We start from the raw sequence: 24,462 nt of genomic DNA on the forward strand, positions 1-24,462 counted from the left end.
TATATAGACTACCAAACTGAAGAATTCTCTAACCATGTTTAGCATTATTTTTAAAATGCAGCGTTTAGAGGAATGATTCTATATTTTAATTTTTGATTTGACCATTAGTCTTTAAAGGATACACAATTAATTAATTATGACCTAAGTCATCAATGAAAATTTAACCAGCTAATGAAACCAGCTAATTTAACCACTGGATAAGTGCTGAATAGTTCATTCCAAACTTATTGCTTAATATAAATAAAAGATTTGAAACCTATAATTCATATGACATCAAACTATTATAATGAAATCATTGTCTCTTACATTCAAGACAAAGTGCTATATAAAATATCAATTTCTATTCAAAATATTTACCTTTATTTAGCAACTAGAATGACAACAGACAAAACAACAAAATTTTAACATCTGAAACAATATCCTTACAAGTTAAAGCAGTTAACCTCACCATCTATGCCTGAACTACCTATTTTACATGGCAAAATAAATACATTTTGAAGATCCTAAAAATATTGTGAATAATTTTTAAAACATTTTAAAATTTATTTTTACCTTAAAAGGCAAAGGCTCTTCAGCGAGAGGACTAACTGGAAGTGAAGTGGTGCTACTTGCTGGGCTCATATCTGCACTCTATAAGAAAAACAAAATTAAATTAAAGAGGTATTTTTATAGCCATTTTTATTATTCCTAATTTAGAATTTAACTCTTCTTATTAAAACAAAAAAACAAATAAGTAAAAATGTGCTTAGTTTCTCAGTCGTGTCTGACTCTGCGTCCCCCTGGACTATAGCCCACCAGGCTCCTCTGTCCATGGGGTTCTCCAGGCAAGAATACTGGAGTGGATTGTCATGCCCTCTTCCAGGGGATCTTCCTAACGCAGGGATTGAAACCAGGTTTCCTGCATTGCAGATGAATTTTTTACCATCTGAGCCACCAGGGAAGCAGCTTAGCTAGTAAAGTCAAATTGGCTGTAGAAAATTTAAAATAATTATTGTAAAATGAAATGTTTTTAATTTAGAAATAGTTATCTAAGAAATTAATCAAATGATCACTTTTCAATTTGCATTTCATTTTATTAAATGTGAAAATCATCTTTTATGTTAGGATGGTATCCAGTGTTCAGTTCAGTTCAGTTCAGTCACTCAGTCGTGTCCGACTCTTTGCCACCCCATGAATCACAGCACACCAGGCCTCCCTGTCCATCACCAACTCCTGGAGTTCACTCTGACTCATGTCCATCGAGTCAGTGATGCCATCCAACCATCTCATCCTCGGTCATCCCCTTCTCCTCCTGCCCCCAACTCCTCCCAGCATCAGAGTCTTTTCCAATGAGTCAACTCTTTGCATGAAGTGGCCAAAGTACTGGAGTTTCAGCTTTAGCATCAGTCCTTCCAAAGAAATCCCAGGGCTGATCTCCTTCAGAATGGACTGGTTGGATCTCCTTGCAGCCCAAGGGACTCTCAAGAGTCTTCTCCAACACCACAGTTCAAAAGGATCAATTCTTCGGCACTCAGCTTTCTTTATAGTTCAACTCTCACATCCGTACAAGACCACTGGAGAAACCATAGCCTTGTCTAGACGGACCTTTGTTGGCAAAGTAATGTCTCAGCTTTTTAATATGCAGTCTAGGTTGGTCATGACTTTCAAGGAGTAAGCATCTTTTAATTTCATGGCTACAGTCACCATCTGTAGTGATTTTGGAGCCCCCAAAAATAAAGTCTGACACTGTTTCCACTGTTTCCCCATCTATTTCCCATGACGTGATGGGGCCAGATGCCATGATCTTCATTTTCTGAATGTTGAGCTTTAAGCCAACTTTTTCACTCTCCTCTTTCACTTTCATCAAGAAGCTTCTAGTTCCTCTTCACTTTCTGCCATAAGGGTGGTGTCATCTGCATATCTGAAGTTATTGATATTTCTCCCGGCAATCTTCATTCCAGCTTGTGCTTCCTCTAGCCCAGCGTTTCTCATGATGTACTCTGCATAAAAGTTAAATAAGCAGGGTGACAATATACAGCCTTGACATACTCCTTTTTCTATCTGGAACCAGTCTGTTGTTCCATGTCCAGTTCTAACTGTTGCTTCCTGACCTGCATACAGGTTTCTCAAGAGGCGCAGGTCAGGTGGTCTGGTATTTCCATCTCTTTCAGAATTTTCCACAGTTTATCATGATCCACACAGTCAAAGGCTTTGGCATAGTCAATAAAGCAGAAATAGATGTTTTTCTGGAACTCTCTTGCTTTTTCGATGATCCAGTGGATGTTGGCAATTTGATCTCTGTTTCCTCTGCCTTTTCTAAAACCAGCTTGAACATCAGAAAGTTCACGGTTCACGTATTGTTGAAGCCTGGCTTGGAGAATTTTGAGCATTACTTTACTAGCATGTGAGATGAGTGCAACTGTGTGGTAGTTTGAGCATTCTTTGGCATTGCCTTTCTCAGTGTTACACTTAACATATATTCTTACATTTTTTGATTGTTAACCTGTACCTATAATCGTTCACTATAGTGCTATTTCAACACTTTTCAGGCTGATTTTCAAATAAGTGTCATTCTATTTTCCTTTTATGGAGATTTAAATTAACATATCCAGTTTTTAATTTATCATGAAAAGCACATCTGCCATTAATTTACAACTATAAAATGAAGAAATATGAAATTTTAAAAATTCCTATATCCATAGCTCTTGACAAACTTTCTTATATCCAACTAAACAAAACTTTAAGGACAAGATTTACACATATATAAGAGAATTATTGGAATGTTGCTAATGCTGTTCTTTTAGTCCTTTAAAAAAATGCAATCAATTAAAACTTCTGGATTAGAGGCCTGTCATCATTTTTCCTAAAAGCAATAAAAGGATACTGATAATAGGTAGCAGTAGAAGTTATTTTACTATGCTTTTAACTCATTCTCTCAGAGGAATTGTTTCATTTAAGTAGATAAGCAAACAAAACATTGGGGGAAGAATGCACATCTACATTTTTTTAGCTCCATTTCCAAATACAGATGAACACAAATAGAGAAAGAAACTTACATAAAGATTAAAACAAAACATGATTAACCTTGAGATAAGGGAACAAGTAGGCAAGTTTGGCTGACAAATTCCAAGAACACACTCAAAGAATAGATGCTGAGGATGCTCTTTTTATTCAAAGACCATTTTCAATTAATTTGATTCAGGTATATAATAAACTGAAACACTTTAAATATTCATTAAAGTAGGATTACTTCTGACTATCAAGTCCAGAAAATAAAAAGGCTATGACCTATAAAGATAAGAACCAAGATACTCAGTGTATATATATTTTTACATAACATGTACTTTCTTTAGAAATTGACATAAGCCTGAACATTGGGTTACAGTGTCTAAAGGAGGAAATTAGATAAAAACTGAACAATAATCTACTAAAGGAAACTGGAAAATACATGCACCAGATAACTGAGGTGAGTTAGTTACTAATTTCTAAATATATTCAGAGCTTCTTGGCCATTTATTAGCACAAAATCAGGAAATATTCTGGACTGATGACTTCCACTATTTGATCATATGATGTAATGGAGAAACAAAGAGCTTTCTTGGTAATGAACTTACTGGAGAATTCTAACATAAGAAATGAGTGAAACATTTTATCAGAAACATAAAAACAAAATTCAAGCTGTTTCTCTATCATTAGCTTTTTCATGACAAATTAAGCAAGTGATAGAACACAGTTCATATATAGTTGAATTATCGGATATTTTCCTAAAAGTACTGATATTCTGCGTATCATAAGTAAGTATTATGTCTTTAAAAATCAGGTATTCAGGAGACAGAGTCGACATTTGGCTATGAAAAATCTGAAAGCCTGGATCAGATGAAGGTTAAGATGAGCTGAAAATAAAGCTTCATGTTTAACTTCTTTTAGGGTTAAGGTCTCCCACAACTGCCCGGAAATAAATGTGCCATTCTAAGTATTATGGAAAGCAGAGTCTAAAATATGCATCATGTAACCTCGATTATTTGAATGTCATTCTTAGAGAAAACTTTGTTTTAGCTTTAACTTTCAAATTCATCTTATAGTGTGACACTTTAATTCTATTGCTCTTAGGAAATCTTGAAGAAAATGTGTTTTAAAAGCAGATCAATCTTATATGACAGCATCTGATAAACTGCACTTAATTATCAAGTTGAGAAACACACAGCAAAAAATAAGATAAAAATATCTTCAATTTCAGTTTACTTTCCCATTTGTGTTTCAGTGATCTGTAATATAGGTGGCATTCCAAACTATTCATCCTTTAGATAAAATACTGTAGTAAATCCTTCAGATACCTCTTAACCATACCTCATATTTTAATTAATTACCCTTTCATTCAATGACAGCAATACCAATGCAACTCTATATCTAAATACAAATTAATAAAGTACTCTCAAGTTACATTTGGTGTTTTAAATCCTCAGTTTTGATATATCCTGGTAACAACTCTTGACTACCAATCTAGTACTTACTCTATCAACATTGATGTCAGAATTACTAAAAGTTACAGTTGGGGGGGAAAACAAAGTATACAAAGTTATGCTTAATTTTTAAAAAATGAGAAAGTGAATAGCATTTTTAAATCACATTAGGCAGTCTTTTCCCAATGAATAATGAGCAAGAAAGGAATTATTTTTGTTAATAACAGTTTTTCCAGGCTAAATTTTAGATCACAATTTGGAAAAATGCCATTGTATTAACACGCATTTTTATGTGCAGATGTGTTTAGTCACTCGGTCATGTACGACTCTTTGTCACCCCATGGACTGTAGCCCACCAGGCTCCTCTGTCCATGGAATTTTTCAAGCAAGAATCCTGGAGTGGGTTGCCATTTCCTATTCCGGTGAATCTTCCTAACCCAGGGATCGAACCTGTATCCTTGTGTCTCCTGTACTGGCAGGTAGATTCTTTACTACTGCGCCATCTGGGAAGTCCATCCATTATTATAAATAATGCTTAAAATGTTTGATTATAAATGTAATCCCACTCAACTGTCACTGCTCAACTATCCAGGGCCAAAGTATACATTTGAGGGCTTTGGCACGCAATATATTGCCATCAAAGAAACAGTGAAAGTAAAGAATAAGGGACAGCATTAATACTTACTAAATCAGAAAAAAAATGTTGAAACTTGAACATTACATCTTCTCTTAGATTCTACTATTCTATCTACTATTGCAAAATACAAATATGAATTCATTGTAATAGCTTTGAGAAACATACTATTCTTTCTTTTTACACAGAGAAATAAAATATTCTTAGGTGATTCTGTCACTTCTTAACTATCGATCCTTTGTGTACAAAATTTGCAATCTGCCAGCCATTTGTATAATAACGTAAAAATGAAAATTCAATTCTAAAATACTTTTAATTGATTCATAAATTAGAGTTACTTTTTAATCCATGAAAATGACAGAATATTTTACAAGTATTAAAAATATTTTTCCAATTAAGCCATATTTTAAATATAAAATTCTATACTAATGTGAGTGCCTGGGTTTTAATTTCTTCTAATGAGGGAAACAGGGCTCCTTGCAGAAGTAGGGGATTCCTGGGATGGGGCAAGGAATGAACAACTTGTGCCAGAAAGTGCTCAAAAGATAAAAGAAAGGAGCGTGCCAAAGAGATAAATGAGCCAATACCAGAGAGCACCCAAATGCCAAAGCTGGAACAATTTGAGCAACAATGTAAACAGCATAGTAACAGATTATAATCAAAACATAAAACAAAAAAGCATGAATTTATATATAAATAAATGAATACATAAACAACTGGGGAAAAGAGATGACTCCTTTTTACAGAAATATTCCAAATAACTTATACAGATACTCCCTCCCCCTCTTCAAGAAATGGAGCTCATCATCACAGCCAGCCTTAGGCTATCTTTAGAGACTTATTTCCAAAGAGAAGAGAATGAAAAAGGGAAATGGTAAACTTTCAGGGGAGAAACATGATAAACACTAGCTCAACCAAGTTCTCAAGGTTACCATCCTGTAGATCGCCTACAGATAGCATGATACAATGTGATGAAAGTGCAAGAAAGTGGAGTCACTCAGTTGTGTCAGGCTCTTTGCGACCCCATGGATTGTAGCCTGCCAGGCTCCTCTATCCATGGGGTTTTCCAGGCAAGAACACTGGAGTGGGTTGCCATTTCCTTTTCCAGAGGATTTTCCCGAGGAGTACTTTACCTCTGCAATCTTCCCCTCCAATGATATCAGTCTAAACATGAGAAAAACACTGTACAAACTCAAATTGAGAAACATTCTGCAAAAATCTGACCAAAGTCAAGGTTTTCATGGTCAAGGAAAGATTAAGAACTACTACAGATTATGTTGCTATGGAGACATGATGACTAAATGCAAGGAAGCAGCTTGGATTAAACCCTCAAACAGCACAAAGGACATTGGGGAAAACTGGTGACAGCTGAATAAATACCGAATTTAGGATGAAAGAGGATGAGATGGCTGGATGGCATCACTGACTCGATGGACGTGAGTCTGAGTGAACTCCGGGAGTTGGTGATGAACAGGGAGGCCTGGCGTGCTGCGATTCGTGGGGTCGCAAAGAGTCGGACACAACTGAGCGACTGAAATGAACTGAACTGAACTGAACTGAATGTATCAATATTGGTTCTTGGTTGTGATAGAGACTCTTCTAAGGGAGAATGATGACAATAGAGGAAACCGGATGAGGGGTATATGACAGTTCTCTACTCTCATCTGAAGAGCTTTTCTTCAGACAAGCTGTTCGACTCATCTGAAAGAATTTTGAAATTTAAAAAAAAGTTTATTTAAAATATTCATTAGCAATATAATCAGGCTTTTCAAGATTACAATACATATTCTGTCATTATAGTCATATTCTAAGCTTTCATCAGGGCTATTCTAACTTTCATAAAAATAAATTGTGACAGATGACTTTATTGGGATGCATAATCACCAAATAATCTTTGATTTGCTATGAAGATCTCACCAAAAAGCTGATGCTAAATTATTTTTAATGCTTTCATGTTCCACATGGGAACACAGGGAAGGAAAAGCTTCAGCCACGTAAGATGATCTATTTGTTTGGGTACTCTTAACGTACTTGGTAGAGTGAGTTTGCATTATTAATGCAAAGGCCTTCATTCTATAGTGCAAATCCATTAATTATATCTCCTCTGAAAACATAATTAATGGATCTGTCCTATGGAATTAAAAATATTTATAAGTATTTCTTGAAGTGCAACATGATCAATTTGGCTCAAATCTGTTGAGTACATAAACAGATTTCAGTGTAAGTAGGATATTTTAATTTTTAAGCTATTAGGGTAAAAAATATGGTATATAGAGTATATAGTATTCTTTTTATGTCTAATAAAATTAAATCGTCACCTAAATGTATCTTTTTATTTTCAACTGGGGGATAATTGCTTTAAAAAGTTTTGCTGGTTTCTGCCATACAATGCAAATCAGCCATAAGTGTGTGTGTGTGTACATATAAATAAATACATACATATAAATATCCTCTCCTTTCTGAGCCTCCCTCCTTCCTCCACTCCTCTCCACCTCTCTAGGTTGTCACAGAGTGATAGAGCACCAGACTGGTATCCTGTGTTATATAGTAGCTTCCCACTCGTAGAAGGCAATGGCACCCTACTCCAGTACTCTTGCCTGGAAAATCCCACGGATGGAGGAGCCTGGTAGGCTGCAGTCCATGGGGTCGCTAACAGTTAGACACGACTGAGCAACTTCACTTTCACTTTTCACTTTCATGCATTGGAGAAGGAACTGGCAACCCACTCCAGTGTTCTTGCCTGGAGAATCCCAGGGATGGTAGAGCCTGGTGGGCTGCCATCTCTGGGGTCACACAGAGTCGGACACAACTGAAGCGACTTAGCAGCAGCAGCAGCTATCTATTTTAACATGGTGATGTATATATTTCAATGCTGTTCTCTCAATCTGTCCCATCTTCTCCTTTCCCCACTGTGTCCACAAGTATTATGTTTTAATAATCAATGTGTTATTAGTAATAAAGCACATAGGATAATTCAGATTTCTGTAGTTTTAATGGGAAACTTTTCTTGAAAATGTTTTCATTTTATTACACATGCCAATTTTCTATGAAAATTTATTTATTCATCCAGCCATTCAATAACAATTGAGTATGTTCAGTTTCTCTGCCCTTAGATTTTATGTTTTGCTATCATATGTCCTACTGGATGCTGTTGTTCCAAAAAGCAGGAAAAGGAATGCAGAGCATTTAAATGTGATACAAAAAGACAGTCTTTATATATTAACGCGTGGACTTGAACATACTATTCCTTCATCAAGTATCCTTCATCAAGTGTATTCTCATATGGCAATGAGCCAGCAGCCCTGGGCTCCTCCAATTCAGGATGCTGACCCTTGAATTTCAGGCTTAACTCTGTGAGGAAACAGGTTAGTCATAGGGAAGCTGATTCTACTCATTTCAGTCATAAAATAGTGTCTATTCCACGCTTACTTGCTTATTGTTTTGGCAGTAACTCAAAATGAGAGTAACAATAGACTTAGTTTAATATCTAAATCAGGACCAACTCTTTAGACTTAGACTAAGTTCAGCAAGCTTACCAATTTTTGTCACATCTTTTATCAGTCCTGTTTTCCCTAAATGAAACCTCAGTCTTTTTTCTTTTTCATATCTTTGTGTAAATGATGTCTGATGTTTTTGCTTCCCCAACATCCACTCCAGTTACTATGTTAACAACATTTGAATTTTCCTTTGGGGAGTGATTTCTCTGAAACTCCCAACCCATTGTTTTGAGTGAAGAAAGAAAAGTGAAAGTGAAAATCACTCAGTGGTGTCCGACTCTGTAATCCCATGGAGTATACAATCCCATGGAGTATACAGTCCATGGAATTCTCCAGGCCAGAATACTAGAGTGGGTATCCGTTCCCTACTCCAGGGGATCTTCCCACCCATGGATGGAACCCAGATCTCCCGCACTGCAGGAAGATTCTTTACCAGTTGAGCCACCAGGAAACTCCTACTTGTATTGAGTAGTGTTGATCTAATAGCCTCAAAATAGGCATGGGCATATAACCAAGGACTACTCAATCATTCTTATTAAATGCAAAATGCACAAGATCCAAATTATTTAAAGAAGACCAAATCTGACAATTGTGCTGAAATTTTGAGAAAGAGATACTTTCATTCACCAGTGCTCCTAAGGTCATAGAGTATTTTTCTATTTGAATTGACAGAGGCCACCGAGTAGAGGAGACATCCCTAGAAAGGAATCCAATGTAGAGATTATCCAAGAAATGGAGAGAAAGGAACCGAGTCCTAAGGACATATTTGACATATTGATAAATCAGGGCTACGTGAACAAATCATTTTCACAGAACAGTGCACCTGAGATTTAGGAATCCTTTCTAATACAGGAATAAGCACGATCCTTGTGTTACAGAATCTAAAACTGCAAATTGTAGAATGTAAAATCTGAATTTGCTAACAGAAGTAGAAAGCCACAGTATTATTCTATTTTGTCTTGAGAATAGGAACAACATTTATGTGGTAATAAAATAACTTATTGAATTACTTTCTAAATTTGGGGGGACTAACATGTTTTTTTTAATTTGGAGCTTCAAGAGATCTGGTTTAAAAATTCTTGGATATAAGAATATATTTACTATTCTCGTATATATATCTTATGTGCTTACTCACTCGGTCATGTCCAACTCTTTGTCACCCCATGGACTGTAGCCTGCCGGGATTCTTTGTCCATGGGGATTCTCCAGACTAGACTATTGGAATAGGTTGCCATGTACTCATTCAGGGGATCATCCCAACCCAGGGATCGAACCCAGGACTCCTGCACTGCAGGTGGATTCTTTAGCGTCTGAACCACCAGGGAAGTCCTATATGTATGTATGTAAATATATGTATTTATATATTTATAAATTACATATGTGTATCAGTTCAGTTCAGTTCAGTTGCTCAGTTGTGTCCGACTCTTTGCAACCCCATGAATCGCAGCATGTCAGGTCTCCCTGTCCATCACCAACTCCCGGAGTTCACTCAGACTCACGTCCATCAAGTCGGTGATGCCATCCAGCCATCTCATCCTCTGTCATCCCCTTCTCCTCCTGCCCCCAATCCCTCCCAGCATCACAGTCTTTTCCAATGAGTCAACTCTTCGCATGAGGTGGCCAAAGTACTGGAGTTTCAGCTTTAGCATCATTCCTTCCAAAGAACTCCAAGCACTGATCTCCTTTAGAATGGACTGGTTGGATCTCCTTGCAGTCCAAGAGATGTATGTAAATCATATATATATATATATATACTGTAAACTTACTTTTGACTTGAAAACACATTCACATAGTCAAAAATTCAAAAAGCATACCATTTTTTTTCAGGAAGATTTATCTTCCACTCTTCGCCTTCAGTCATCCAGAGCTCACTAATCTTACCAATTTATTGCATAACCTTCTACAGATGTTATATGTATATACTAGAAACACATACCTATCTATTTATCTCTGTCTATATATCTATCTATATATACATACACAGGGTAGTTTTTCTTTTCTTCTATACATATATGATAACATGTTATAATACTGTTCTCCAGCTTGCCTTCTTAAAATTACCGTGTATTGGTATGTAATGAGTTCTCTCATTCTTTTGTGTGGTTACACAGTATTTCATATTATGACTAAATCATAATAAAGTTAACCATGCTATATTCTCACTCTTTTACTATCACAAACAGAAATGAAATTAATAATCTTCTACTATATGCATATGTACGTATAAGATAATTTTGAGTATGCAGAATTACTGGGCTAAAAGAGATACTCAATTATAATAATTTTGAATTATGCTACCAAATTTTCCTGTGTGGAGATTCCGTTCACACACCCACTTAAAAGTGAGTATCTCCACTGTCCGATCATGCATTCTCTACTTCAGAATGCCTTTAGTACAGATCCACAAGGTAAACAAACGCTCTGCCTGAAGTTCACCTTCTTAAACTCACAGCGATTTTTAAAATTTCTTTCTGCCTAGTATCAATAATTGAATAGCTGAGAGGAACAATATCCCAATAAATGCCTGGCTCAGTATTGAGTTAGCTTTGCTTTTAGCCCTACTCTGATGTTGTGATCAATTCCAATTACTAATCTCATTATTTGTTTTGTCACTAAATCAAACCTGTATCAAGGTTGTGATCAAACCCCAAACTAACCTAAATTAATGGGCTATATCAGAGATATAAGCTAGCTCATTCAAGGGAGAAATTAGGGCTTGGTACTTAGTTTGGATGTTTTAGAAATGAAATTATATTAACTCAAATAGGGACAAGTAATGATTCAGATGATTCAGAATAATAAAATACATAAGAGACTGTATTTAATCAGATTTTGGCCAACATATCAACTAACAATGAAAACTAAACTTTACCAAGAACTGTTAGTGGCAACTATTTGAGTTCTTTCTTTTTGATGAAGAGAACCATTCAGAAACCACATATAGAGCAGAAGATTCATTGTTTAGTATAAAGATAGAAAAAAAGTAGTAACTAGATTCTCTCAAGGTATCCTTTATATCAAGCTCTGGTGTGGTACAAAGACACACAAATCATTTACAAACCAAGCACTTTCTCCTTTGAGCAGTGCTAGAGTGCCACCATCGGAGAAGGCAATGGCACCCCACTCCAGTACTCTTGCCTGGAAAATCCTATGGATGGAGGAGCCTGGTAGGCTGCAGTCCATAGGGTCGCTGAGGGTCAGACATGACTGAGCAACTTCACTTTCACTTTTCACTTTCATGCACTGGAGAAGGAAATGGCACTCTGGTGTTCTTGCCTGGAGAATTCCAGGGACAGGGGAGCCTGGTGGGCTGCAGTCTATGGGGTCACACAGAGTCGGACACAACTGAAGTGACTTAGCAGCAGCAGCAGAGTGCCACCATAGGGACAAAACCCATATCCTCTAATTCATTTAAAATAATTTTAAAATCAACTACCAAAAGCACAATGACTTCATTCCAGATACACTGCAACATAATTTAAGACAGAAATGGCTAATCGTATTAACAATATATTTTTTAAACCAGGCTATTTATGTTGATGGTGGCATTGGAGACCTCAACAATGACTAAGCTTATTTTGCTTCAGTTTTAGGAAAGTACAGTTTCAACTCATGTATCCCAAATATGGAAGTATGTGATATTTGAACCATAAAGGTCCCATGTCATTTCCCCCAAATTACTGTATACATATTCAAAAACTGCATTTCTGTTTTTATCCACTATTTCTCCCAAGGAAAGAAATTCTGTCCCTGATCCTAACTCTAAAGCTGATTCAAACCAACTAATGCTGGATCTCCTTATGTCTTGAATCTCTACTATCTCTCAATCTGTTTATCTTCCTGTTTATCTTGCTATGATCTGCTGCTGCCACAAAGTGAAATTCTGGTCTTATTTCATTAACAACATTTAACAAGCAGCACTGATAAGAAAGCATTCCTCAGTGATCAGTACAAAGAAATAGACGAAAACAATAGAATGGGAAAGACTAGATCTCGTCAAGAAAATTACAGATACCAAGGGAACATTTCATGCAAAGATGGGCACAATAAAGGATAGAAACAGTATGGACCTAACAGAAGCAGAAGATATTCAAGAAGAGGGGGCAAGAATACACAGAAGAACGGTACAAAAAAGATCTTCATGACCCATATAACCACAATGGTGTGATCACTCACCTAGAGCCAGAAATCCGGAATGTGAAGTCAAGTGGGCCTTAGGAAACATCACTATGAACAAAGCTAGTGGGAGGTGATGGAATTCCAGTTGAGCTATTTCAAATCTTGGAAGATGATGCTGTGAAAGTGCTGCACTCAATATGCCAGCAAATTTGGAAAACTCAGCAGTGGCCACAGGACTGGAAAAGACCAGTTTTCATTCCAATCCCAAAGAAAGGCAATGCCAAAGAATGTGCAAATTCCTGCACAAATGCACTCATCTCACACACTAGTAAAGTAATGCTCAAAATTCTCCAAGCCAGGCTTCAGCAATACGTTAGCCGTGAACCTCCTGATGTTCAAGCTGGTTTTAGAAAAAGGCAAAGGAACCAGAGATCAAACTGCCAACATCCGCAGGATCATGGAAAAAGCACGAGTGCTCCAGAAAAATATCTACTTCTGCTTTATTGACTATGCCAAAGCCTTTGACTGTGTGGATGACAACAAACAGTGGAAAATTCTTCACGAGATGGGAATACCAGACCACCTGACCTGCCTCTTGAGAAATCTGTATCAAGCCAGGAAGCAACAGTTAGAGCAGATTGGTTCCAAATAGGAAAAGAAGTACGTCAAGGCTGTATATTGTCATCCTGCTTATTTAACTTCTATGCAGAGTACATCATGAGAAATGCTGGGCTATAGGAAGCACAAGCTGGAATCAAGATTGCCAGGAGAAATATCAATCACCTCAGATATGCAAATGATACCACCCGTATGGCAGAAAGTGAAGAGGAACTAAAAAGCCTCTTGATGAAAGTGAAAGAGGAGAGCGAAAAAGTTGGCTTAAAGCTCAGCATTGAGAAAACTAAGATCATTTCATCTGGTCCAATCACTTCATGGCAAATAGATGGGAAAACAGTGGAAACAGTGGCTGACTTTATTTTTTTAAGCTTCAAATCACTGTAGATGGTGACTGCATCCATGAAATAAAAAGATGCTTACTCCTTGGAAGGAAAGTTATGACCACCCTAGACTGCACATTAAAAAGCAGAGACACTATTTTGCCAACAAAGGTCTGTCTAGTCAAGACTATGTTTCATGGATGTGATAGTTAGACTATAAAGAAAGCTAAGTGCCAAAGAATTGATGCTTTTGAATTGTGGTGTTGGAAAAGGCTTTTGAGAGTCCCTTGGGCTGCAAGGAAATCCAACCAGTACATCCTAAAAGAGATTAGTCCTGAGTGTTCACTGGAAGGACTGATATTGAAGCTGAATCTCCAATACTTTGGCCATCTGATGAGAAGAACTGGGTCATTTGAAAAGACCCTGATGCTGGGAAAGATTGAAGGTGGGAGGAGAAGGGGATGACAGAGGATGAGATGGTTGGATGGCATCACCAACTCAATGGACATGAGTTTGGGTAAACTCTGGGAGTTGGTGATGGACAGGGAGGCCTGGCATGCTGCAGTCCATGGGGTTGCAAAGAGTTGGACATGACTGAGTGACTGAACTGAACTGAACTGAGAATCTACTATAAACCAGATTTGTGATGTAAGTTCAGTAAAAGTCCCTGCCTCAGGTTATCTTAAATTCATTAGAGGAGATAAGCCATTGTGAAAAGTACAAACTAGAAAAAAGGAATTCATAAGTAAGCACATAGAGAATCAAATAAAAATCCAACTATCTAAGATAATCACTGATTAATATGTATGTTCCTTTCTCAGTCTTTTTCTGTGACATGTAACTGATTGGAATTCATGTTCATTATATATTCTAAATTTTGCCGAAAACTACATTGTCAAGATTTTTCTTGTATCAAATATTTTTCTTCAATGTACTTTATGATTAGCACATAAAACACTATCACATTATACACTTTATACATTGGCCAAGCTGCTAATTTTTGACATTTTTGCATTTTCATTTTATCTTTACAATTAATGCTGTGATGATAGTCTTCAAACAAATCTTTGGTTATTTCCTCCAATAAGTTTATAGAATTGTATAGTCACAGTTAAACAACATGCATATAATTGGCTAACTTCAGATGCATTATCAAATTTTCCTTCAAGGCTAAAGTACTAATTTTTCTCCTACTTGAGAAGTTTGAGAGTTCTAAATTTATTGTACTTTGTATAAGTGAAAGTCACTCAGCCATGTCCAACTCTTTGCGACCACATGCACTATTCAGTCCATGGAATTCTGCAGGGAGGAGTAATGGAGTGGGTAGCCTTTCCCTTCTCCAGGGGATCTTCCCAACACAGGAATCAAACCCAAATCAAATCAATCCCCCTCATTGCAGGCAGATTCTTTACCAGCTGAGCCAAAAGAGAAGCCCAAGAATACTCGAGTGGATAGCCTATCCCTACTCCAGCAGACATTCCCGACCCAGGAATTGAACCGGGGTCTCCTGCATTGCAGGCGGATTCTTTATCAACTGCACTATCAGGGCCTATAGGCATAGAGAAAAATACCAGGTTGTTTACTAATACCTGTAACTTACTAGTTGGTTAAGTATAGGAGGAGTATATCTTTAAAATTCATTCAAATAAACTTTAAATATATTAAAGTGCTAAACATAAAGACAATGCAAAAGAACCTTAAAGAAAATACAGGTAAACATCTCTCAGTAATAGAATGTGGAGGTCTTTTATAAATATAAACATTAATAAACCATAAAGTCAACTATCTGTGTCTATGCTTAATTTTCTATATTTAAAGAAAACAATGTTGTAAAGCAAATAAAATATTAGAATTGTTGAAATTTGTAAGGAACACTTATTCCTCATTCCTGATGTTTCCTTTCATGTAGAAGGAGCTTTACTAGTGTTATACTCTCAGCTTCTCTGCCTAGCAAAGAAGCATCACTTTTCTGGCTGCTAAATTTGGGATGGATGAACTTGGTGTTCTTGGCAAAGCTCATTCCTCTTTCTTTTGCTAGCTGGATCACATGCAGAGAACATGTGTTCTGTTCAACAGCTCTGTAGTAGGTTTTTTAACCGCTAAATTCTGAGTAAGAGCTTTAAGCCTCAGATCCTAAGAGTTTTATCCTGAAAGGTTGTCTGCAGCTTATGGAGACTTTCCGCAGGGGCAGGAGTTATTTTTACATTGTTATGAGTCTTAAGTGATAGTTTTTGGGATGAATGGACCTCAACAAAGCCTCTGGGTGCCAGAAACATCAGAAAGACAATGGCCTTGAATAGACTTGGTCAAAACACAGATGCCAGGGCCTCAGGAGCTGCTGGTTGACTTTGAACTACACAAAGCAGCTTTTCATGAGCAGATTTGGCTGGTATAGTATTGAACTAGAAGAAAAGAGTGCCTTTCCATTCTTGGACTTCTTCAGTTTGGGCAGGAGAATGTTAGCAGCTTTCAAATTAAAAGCTGAATTCTGTGTTTGCTATAGCATGCTAGTAAGCTTCTAGCTTTAAATTCTACATGCCAGGCCTAGCACTGAAAACTTGATACACTGCATAATGTAATAGGCTTCTAGAATAGCTTCCAATGATCCCTGCTTGCTTGCATTTGCACTGTTGTATAATTCTCTCCCCTTGAGTGTGGGTTGGATTTGGTAACTCAGCAAATGTGGCAATGCCAGGTTAAAAGAGATTGCATAAAGGCAAGCAAAGAAGGTGCAAGACTGCTTGGAAGGCGACTGTAATATGCTGAGAGCTTATGATGGTTGGGACAAGGTTTCACCAGTACAGATGGTGAAAACTGATTGAAGGACTAAGTAGGAATTTACAGGCATAGTAACACATTTGAAGTGATATACATATATATATATATATATATATATATACACACACAACAGTTTAGTTTGTTCAAGTTTGAAATTTCAGTCACATATGAGAGTCGAAATGTCAGGTAAGCACCTGGATACACTGCCTGAGATAGGATGGAGAAGATTATGAAAAAATCAGTTCAAGGAGCTGAAAGGTGAGGGAACAATTTGGATAAATAAGAAATATTTCAGGAGCAACACTGGAAATCATGAAAATGAGTAAGGATCTATAATCTTTAAAGACTAGGGGAAGTATATGTTGGGCGTCTAAGAAGACTACAATGAAGAGGGGTAACAAGCAGAATAGTCTGATGGGCTTCAAGCTTTGAACAAAGTGTTATTAGTGAAGCAGGAAAGACGCAGGTCAGAAAACTATGAAGAACAAGAAGGACAACTGCTTTTTCTCTGGACTCCATACCATCAGGATGTGATCATGAAAATCACCACTACATAGCTTATGCTACCTGGACACCAAAATGATCTCACCTAAGTTATTCTTTCACTATGAATGATGCTAAAGCTGAAAGTCCAGTACTTTGGCCACCTCATGAGAAGAGTTGACTCATTGGAAAAGACTCTGATGCTGGGAGGGATTGGGGGCGGGAGGAGAAGGGGACGACAGAGGATGAGATGGCTGGATGGCATCACTGACTCGATGGACGTGAGTCTGGGTGAACTCCGGGAGTTGGTGATAGACAGGGAGGCCTGGCGTGCTGTGATTCATGGGGTCGCAAAGAGTCGGACACGACTGAGCAACTGAACTGAACTGAACTGAACTGATCCTTCTTAAAGAAGACAAGAAATTTTTTTTCATCTTCCTGTAGCCAATACATGTAGAACCAATTTAATCAATTTATAACAAAGGAAAACAAACAAACAAACAAAAAAACGTAATGAGCAGAATAAGCATATCTACCTCAACTTTATACCCACTGTCAATTTTGCTTAGAAAATTTCAGCTGTGTTATATACTGTAATCTTTATGAGGGATCACACAGTTTACCTCTGTTTTCACACTTTCTAAAGGCCCTCAAATTATCAGGAAACCTTGCAGTATTCACCAAAATCTGTCCATTCCTGATAGCTAAATCCTGATCACCGATGCGTCAGTTCCACTACTACACATCAATCACAGCAATTACAGGAAACTTTTGGTTTTCATTTATTTTCAAAGAATTTAATTCAAAACATGAAAAAGACAATTTTGAGGTGGGACATGTCACGGTGTGAAGGAGTCACCTTGCCAGGGTGCCCTCTAATTATTTTCTTCTCTTCTTGGAAGCATGAACAACCCATCAGAGTAGCCTAAAAAATGTTTTAAACTGATATTGTTGCAGGGAGGAAGCCAATTCTGACTCCATGTTGGAAACTGTTTCTTTGACTTGCTTTTTGTTGCTTTTATTATTTTAATCATACTTAGCTTGCCTCAGAGGACCCTGACCCTTTGCCTGACTATAAACTAAAATGCCTTTGTTCAGCTCCTAGAGAGATAATCTGACATGCCCACCTGTGAATAAAATAAATTAACACACCCCTTCCAAAGGATGGGTGGAAGACATCCCTGGTGGCCTCAAACAGTAAAGTATCTGCCTACAATGTGGAAGACCCGGGTTTGATCCCTGGATTGGGAAGATCCCCTGGAGAAGGAAATGGCAAACCCACTCCAGTATTCTTGCCTGGAAATTATGGGCGGAGGAGCCTGGTAAGCTACAGTCCACAGGGCCGCAAAGAGTGGGACAGGACTGAGTGACTTTACTTTCACTTTCCAAAGGACCACCATTCCTTTGGAGATGTTTTGCAAGACTGAAGACCCTTTCACTTTACTTCCCACTGCCTCTCCCTTTCTATTCTGCCTTTTTACCTTAGTTCCTCATTGCTTCTTTCTCTCTGATCTTTAAAAGAAACTAGCACTCAGACCCCAAGATGGTTATTTTGGTGCACTAGCCTGCCATCTTGGTCTGCCGACTCCCCAGTTAGTCTCTTCCTGCCTCAACACCTCATTTCTCAGATTCATTGGCCTATCGTGCGGTGAACAGAGTGAGCCTGGACTCAGTAACAATATCTTCTAAACAGTCAGTAGCCACAGAATGAAACATTATCTTAACGTAAGCAGAATCTCTGGTAAATGCAGCTTCCATTGATCCTTCTCCTAGAATTTTTTCCTATTTGGGAAAAGATCGACCCTCAGCACAAGAAGAGTGATCATAAAGAAGGCTGAGCACCAAACAATTGATGCTTTTGAATTGTGCTGTTGGAGAAGACTCTTCAGAGTCCCTTGGACAGCAAGGAGATCAAACCAGTCAATCCCAAAGGAATTCAACCCTGAATATTCATTGGAAGGACTGATGCTGAAGCTGAAGCTCCAATGCTTTGGCCATTTGATGTGAAGAGCTGACTCATTAGAAAAGACCCTGACACTGGGAAAGATTGAAGGCAGGAGGAGAAGGGGACGACAGAGGACGAGATGGTTGTTTGGCATCACTGACTCAATGGACATGAGTTTGAGCAAACACCAAGAAATGGTGAAGAAGAGGGAAGCAGTCCATGGGGTCACAAAGAGTTGGACGCGCTGAGCGACAGAACAACAAGACCTGTCAGTCCTAAATCAGTAAGATGTTTTCCTCCCAAAACTCCCCAAATTCACATTCATTTACATGATATTTCTTTCACATTGATAGTTTGAAATTGGCCACAGGGAATGATTATTTTACACCACAGAAATTGGCAAATGTTACAAATTAAGGCATTTTTATTTGGACAGCTGATTATTAACCATTGACCTTCACAGAACTGCACATATTCAACATGCAGACATATACTGCATACAGTTAGCTACACAAGACCTCAATAGAGACTAGATGAAGCTTCACTTCATTTGTTTAATTTCTTCACTTTCTAGAAGGAAACAATCACAAAATACAAGAATGGGACTTGTTTTGCAAAATTTCATTTCGTGTGCTTTCATCTTTTATTGAAGTGAAAACCTATTTAACATATTAAAATCCTTGCCTGTACTATTATATTTTAAGAGGTGCCCCTAACTCAGTCTCCCGCCTTGCCACACCCTAACATCCTTTCTGAAACACGGGTTTTCATGTGTCTCCTTTCCCAAAAGACAGCATTTGACTTAGGCCATGAATGAATTCCATGCCCTTTCAACTGGCATTCAGGCCCTTCTTTTTTTTTTTTTTTTTAGGCCCTTCTAACTGAGAAAAATCTTCTGTTTTAATTCGTTCACCTTTACTTACGTGAGTCCAACTCTCAGGAAAGTTATACTTTTTTACAACAATCCTTTTAAAACATAATTCCCATCTTGATACTTAACTTGCTTACATTAATTGTTTCCCCCTAAACATCTGGAAATCCCCTTCTCCAGTAACTCTATCATCAAAAACTCATTTGCATTAGAAGTTAAGCTCAAATGTCCACTCCTTCAAGAAAACTTCTCTACTGCCTTTAGAAGTAAGCAATGCTACAAATATCCCTTCTGTACTGTATTATTTGTACATCTTTGGGGATCTTAAAATATTTTAACTTACCACATTCGGGGTGTGTGTGTACATATCTCTTTCCCTGACAGATTTCATAGGTCCTGTGGAAATGTACTTTTACACATGTACTCCTCTGAGTACAGAGGAAAAAGGCTTTCCTATAGCAGATATCAGAAAACAAAAATCCATAATCAATTTTTTACTTTTATACTCCTTTTTAAAAAGCTCTTTAGCTTGCCTCATTTGCCACTAATATTGAGAATCATTAGGTTAAATGATCCCAAAGGAAAAGAAATGCAAGGAGCCTTTACATATAGGAAAGAAAAGAAGGAAAAAGCAAGGGTGAATGGGAAAGATATGCCCAACTGAATGCAGAGCACCAGAGAATAGCAAGTAGAGATAAGAAGGCCTTCTTAAATGAACACTGCAAAGAAGTAGAGGAAAACAACAGCATGGGAAAGACTAGAGGTCTCTTCAAGAAAATTCGAGATATCAAGGGAATATTTCATGCAAGGATGGGGAAATAAAGAACAGAAACAATAAGGAGCTAACAGAAGCAGAGACACTAAAAACAGCTGGCAAGAATACACAGAACTGTACAAAAAAGGTCTTAATGACCCAGATAACCACGATGGTGTGGTCACTCACCTAGGGCCAGATATACACTGGAGTCTGAAGTCAAATGGACATTAGGAAGCATTACTGCATACAATGATATTAGTGGCAACAGAATTCCAGCTAAGCTATATAATATTCTAAAAGATGATGCTGTGAAAGTGTTGCACTCAATATGCAAGCAAATTTGGAAAATTCAGCAGTGACCACAGAATTGGAAAGGCCAGTTTTTATTCCAATCCCCAAAACGGGCAGTGCCAAAGAATGTACAAACTACCATACAATTGTGCTCATTTTGCATGCTAGTAAGATTATGCTCAAAATCCTTCAAGCCATGCTTCAAAAGTACATGAACTGAGAACGTCCAGATGTACAAGCTACATTTAGAAAGGGGAGAGGAACTAGAAATTGAATTGCCAACACCCCTTGGATCATAGTGAAAGCAAGGGAATTCCAGAAAAAACATCTACTTCTGCTTCATGGACTATGTGAAAGCCTTTGACTGTGTGGATCACAACAACTGTGGACAATTCTTAAAGAGATGGGGATACCAGACCAGCTTACCTGCCTCCTGAAAAACCTGTATGCTGAAGAAGTAACTCAAAAGTTAGGATCTTACATGGAACAATGGACTGGTTTAAAATTGGGAAAGGGGTATGAAAAGACTGTACATTGTCACCCTATTCATTTAATTTATATGCAGAGTACATCACATGAAATGGTGGGCTGGGTGAAGCACAAGTTGGAGTCAAGGTCAGCAGGAGAAATATCAACAAGCTCAGATATACAGATGATGCCACTCTAACAGCAGAAAGTGAAGAGGAACGAAAAACTCTCTTGATGTGGATGAATGAGGAGAGTGACAAACCTGGCTTAAAATTCAGCATTCAGAAAACGAAGATCATGGCATCTGGTCCCATCACTTAATGGCAAATAGATGGGGAAACAGTGGAAGCAGTGACAGCTTTTATTTTCTCGGGCTTCAAAATCACTCAGGATGGTGACTGCAGCAATGAAATTAAAAGGTGCTTGCTCCTTGGAAGGAAAGCTATAACAAATCTATACAACATATTAAAATGTAGAAACATCATTTTGCCAACAAACGTCTGTATAGTCAAAGCTATGGTTTTTCCAGTAGTCATGTACAGATGTGAGAGTTGAATCATAAAGAAGGCTGAGCACCGAAGAACTGATGCTGTTTAATCGTGGTGCTAGAGAAGACACTCGGAGAAGGCAATGACACCCCACTCCAGTACTCTTGCCTGGAAAATCCCATGAATGGAGGAGCCTGGTAGGCTGCAGTCCATGGGGTCACTAAGAGTTGGACACAACTGAGCGACTTCACTTTCACTTTTCACTTTCATACATTGGAGAAGGAAATGGCAACCCACTCCACTGTTCTTGCCTGGAGAATCCCAGGACGGGGGAACCTGGCAGGCTGCCGTCTATGGGGTCACACAGAGTCGGACACGATTGAAGCGACTTAGCAGCAGCAACAGAGAAGACACTTGGGAGTTCCTTAGACTGCAAGGAGATCCAACCAGTCAATCCTAAAAGAAACTAATCCTGAATATTCACTGGAGGGACTGATCCTGAAGTTCCAATACTTTGGTGGTATGAGAAGAGCTGACTCAATGGAAAAGACTCTGACGCTGGCAATAACTGAAGGCAAAGGAGAAGAGGGTGGCAGAGGATGAGATGGTAAGATAGCATCACTAACTCAATGGACATGAATCTGAATAAACTCTGGGAAACAGTGAAAGACAGGGAAGTCTGGTGTGCTGGCATCCATGAGGTCTCAAAGAGTTGGACAGGACTTAGCAACTGAACAACAACAACAAAGAGTAAAGTAATAAAGAGCACTTTTTGATTCATTTCAGCTTCAAGTTCTAGGGTTCTCACACAATACCTAACACAGTGAAAATCTGCAAAAAAAAATGAAATGTTATCACTGAATTTCTACGGATCAAATATTTAAGAATTAATTCTTTATATATTTCATTTTATTAGAGGTAATTTTAAAATTTCTTTCACAAGTCACAAATTTTCTCATTTATGCTAGATCTTTATTTATAATGGATGAAACATATCAAGTTCACATTTTCTGAGACTTTTATTCAAAGCCTCAATTTAACATTTTAGCTTTCATAGATCTTTTAGTGCCCTAATGGTTGCCAAAGTGTATCAGTTCAGTTCAGTTCAGTTCAGTCGCTCAGTCATGTCCAACTCTTTGTGACCCCATGAATTGCAGCACGCCAGGCCTCTTTGTCCATCAGCAACTCCTGGAATTCACCCAAACTCACGTCCATTGAGTCGGTGATGCCATCCAGCCATCTCATCCTCTGTCGTCCCCTTCTCCTCCTGCCCCCAATTAATCTCAGCATCAGAGCCTTTTCCAATGAGTCAACTCTTCGTATGAGGTGGCCAAAGTATTGGAGTTTCAGCTTTAGCATCAGTCCTTCCAAAGAACACCCAGGACTGATCTCCCTTAGAATGGACTGCTTGGATCTCCTTGCAGTCCAAGGGACTCTCAAGAGTCTTCTCCAACATCACAGTTCAAAAGCATTAGTTCTTAAGCACTCAGCTTTCTTCACAGTCCAACTCTCACATCCATACATGACCACTGGAAAAACCATAGCCTTGACTAGACAGACCTTTATTGGCAAAGTAATGTCTCTGCTTTTCAATATGCTATCTAGGTTGCTCATAACTTTCCTTCCAAGGAGTAAGTGTCTTTTAATTTCATGGCTGCAATCACCATTTGCAGTGATTTTGGAGCCCCCCAAAATAAAGTCTAACCCTGTTTCCACTGTTTCCCCATCTATCTGCCATGAAGTGATGGGACCAGATGCCATGATCTTCGTTTTCTGAATGTTGAGCTTTAAGTCAACTTTTTCACTCTCCTCTTTCACTTTCATCAAGAGGCTTTTTAGTCCTCTTCACTTTCTGCCATAAGGGTGGTTCATCTGCATATCTGAGGTTATTGATATTTCTCCCGGCAATCTTGATTCCAGCTTGTGCTTCTTCCAGACCAGCGTTTCTCAATGTACTCTGCATAGAAGTTAAATAAGCAGGGTGACAATATACAGCCTTGACGTACACCTTTTCCTATTTGGAACCAGTCTGTTGTTCCATGTCCAGTTCTAACTGTTGCTTCCTGACCTACATATAGGTTTCTCAAGAGGCAGGTCAGGTGGTCTGGTATTCCCCTCTCTTTCAGAAAAATGTATAGAGATCAAAAATTCTGGATTAGCAAAAAAAGAAGGCAAAAAAGAAACAAAACATTTTTGCCAATTCTGGCCTTCTCCTTACATTCCTTTGAAAGCAAAAGAAGGCAACATTAGTAAAGGTTACATTATAATGGTAAATCATAGCTCACTGGCATTCAGATTTGGTAGTGTAGTAAATGATTTCTAAACATCTTTTCTTCTTTATAAAATTTAGGATTGTAGCCAGCTTTTTAAGAATGCAGTGTTTAAATTGGTTTCATAAATTAAACCACATACAGAAACACGCATGCATGCATGCACACACACCCACACACACAGACGTATCATGCAGTGAGAAAGACCCAATATACTAGCTTAATGGAGCTTTTTATATTGAAGGGAACATTTGGTGGAGATTGCCACATTTAATAAGCTCTGACTCTTTGTAAGACTGTAAAAAGATTTTTAGAGTGAATCCCAGCTCTTAAGGAAACAAACCAAACAAACATGAAGCCATTTTCCATACCCTCAAAGAATAGAACATTTTGAACCATTAGGTTTCTCTATGGCACAAAACAATCCACTGGCATTAAAAGCTGGTATGGTGACTGACCTTTTCTCTCAGTTAAGCAGGGAAAG

General features: G+C 38.0%; 1 protein-coding gene across 2 annotated transcripts in view; it reads right to left on the reverse strand.

Moving 5' to 3' along the window:
• CCSER1 (coiled-coil serine rich protein 1) overlaps positions 1 to 24,462 on the reverse strand; it is a 975,365-nt gene that overhangs the window by 359,891 nt on the left and 591,012 nt on the right. For both annotated transcript variants that reach the window (XM_040237849.1, XM_040237850.1), the window contains exon 7: positions 553 to 630. In XM_040237849.1, coding sequence (XP_040093783.1) covers positions 553 to 630 — 78 coding nt within the window. The remainder of the gene's footprint in view (positions 1 to 552; positions 631 to 24,462) is intronic.

Source organism: Oryx dammah, unplaced genomic scaffold, assembly GCF_014754425.2.
Source record: "Oryx dammah isolate SB20612 unplaced genomic scaffold, SCBI_Odam_1.1 HiC_scaffold_3, whole genome shotgun sequence".
Lineage (NCBI taxonomy): Eukaryota > Metazoa > Chordata > Mammalia > Artiodactyla > Bovidae > Oryx > Oryx dammah.